A 1,872-nucleotide genomic window follows, 5' to 3' on the forward strand; every position below is an offset into this window, starting at 1 on the left:
CTCCCCCCCCTCCCGCAGCGCACCTCTGAGCAGCAGACAAATACAGAATTAGTTATGATTAACACCACTCCTCCTTCAGCAGGCGCATGCCTGAGACCAGCAACATACTTCCACACGGAAGGGGGAGGTGGCGTGTCAGCGCGCACACAGATCCATAGCGGGCTGTCCTGTGGGGGAGCTTCTCTGAACCTTTCGATGAATAATTAGGACGCCAGCGCATCCGATAGGCGCGCTCACAGCACAGAAAGACGGAAGGGGGAGGAAGCTACGGGGCACTGCTGGAACACAAACACCCACAAATCGGGGGCGTAACCCGGGGGTGGAGCCCACAGCCAATCACAACATTCCTAATAATCATTCAGCATTTGTTGTTCAGTGCACATTTTTGTTTAACCTCCAATTATTATTCCAATTCTTTAAATTGCGGTTGGATAGGCGGGGGCCTGGGGAGGGGGAGGGGGTCGGGCCCCGGTGGGCGCTGGTTGGTTGGTTACCTTGGACTGCCCGGTGGTCTTGTCTTTAGCCAGGTAGATTCGAGAGATGGATCCGAAAGGTCTGAAGAGCTCCTGCAGGTCGGTCTCCCGCGTATCTTCAGACAAGTTGGTGACGCGGATCGTGGCGTTGTCATCGGCTGTGGGAAAGATTCAGAGGTGAGCATGGAGTCTGGCCACATGTATGTTGGGTCAGTCATGGGAATGCGGCCTTTCATGTTCTTATCCTGCATGTTGCTACTACATACCAGGTGACCCTGCAGGTCCCCTTAGCACATGTTTCCAAGTCACCTCTCCAAGCACGGCAGCAAATGGCCGGCATGGTCAGGTTCCATCCCTCCAAATCCGAGATACCGGATGCCTTGCCCATGCACAGCACGCATGTAGTTACGTGTCCGTGTGCTTGAGTGACTGGAGCTCCTAGCCGAAACCTCACCGCCAATACCCCCACATTGTACCACTGCCCACCCTCTGCTTGAGTGACAGGATCCCCTAGAACAGGGGTAGGCAGCCTCGGCTCTCCAGCTGTGCTGAAACTACAAATCCCATAAGGCATTGCAAGCCACAGGCATGACTCCCAGAGGCAGAAGCATGATGGGATTTGTAGTTTCAGCACAGCTGGAGAGCCAAGGTTGCCTTCCTCTGCCCTAGAAGGAACTTCAGTGCCAATACCCTTTCTTCATGCCACTATCTGCTCCCTGCTTGATTGACAGGAGCCCCTGCAGAAGTCTCTCTTTATGCCACTGCCCACCCCCTGCATGACCAACAGGAGCCTCATCTCCAATACCCTGAGGTCATACCACTGCCCCCTCTCTGCATAAGTGACTGGAGCTCCTCGCAGGAGCCTCGGTGCCATTACCCCTACATCTGGGGATGTCCCGATACTAGTATCAGGGCCGATACCAGACATTTTCCCGAGTACTCATGAAAATGCCCCGATTCTTAAGGCCGATACCGGCCCTTTAAATGTTAAAAAAAAAAGCAGTGCCTGGCTGAGTTCCCGCGCTTGTGGGGACCTCGGCAGCCTGCTGGGGACCTGCAGATAGAGAACCGGACAGGCACTGCCATGGACAGCTATTTCCTCCCCGGTGCAGGCACAGCAATGGACAGCCCCGGGGGCGGAATTACTGTCCCAGGAAGTGAGGGACGATCTTAAAAAAAAGTGGTATCGGGACATCCCTACCTACATCCTACCACTGCCCCCTCTCTGCTTGAGTGACAGGAGCCCCTGCAGAAGTCTCGGTGCCATTACCATGACACTGCCCACCCCCTGCATGACCAACAGGAGTCACACTGCCAATACTCGTATGTCACAGCGGACCCCCCCTCCCCCGCATCACATGTAGAAGTGAGTGTGTAGGTGTACAGATCATACGGCGGC

At 55.2% G+C, this 1,872-nt stretch overlaps 1 protein-coding gene across 1 annotated transcript in view; it reads right to left on the bottom strand.

Moving 5' to 3' along the window:
* The window catches only part of EIF3G (eukaryotic translation initiation factor 3 subunit G), an 11,986-nt gene that overhangs the window by 2,124 nt on the left and 7,990 nt on the right, over positions 1-1,872 (bottom strand). Inside the window, exon 9 of the mRNA XM_018574152.1 lies at positions 495-638. Coding sequence (XP_018429654.1) covers positions 495-638 — 144 coding nt within the window. The remainder of the gene's footprint in view (positions 1-494; positions 639-1,872) is intronic.

The sequence above is a fragment of the Nanorana parkeri genome, unplaced genomic scaffold (genome assembly GCF_000935625.1).
Source record: "Nanorana parkeri isolate BGI_ZX_2015 unplaced genomic scaffold, ASM93562v1 scaffold2772, whole genome shotgun sequence".
Taxonomy (NCBI): domain Eukaryota; kingdom Metazoa; phylum Chordata; class Amphibia; order Anura; family Dicroglossidae; genus Nanorana; species Nanorana parkeri.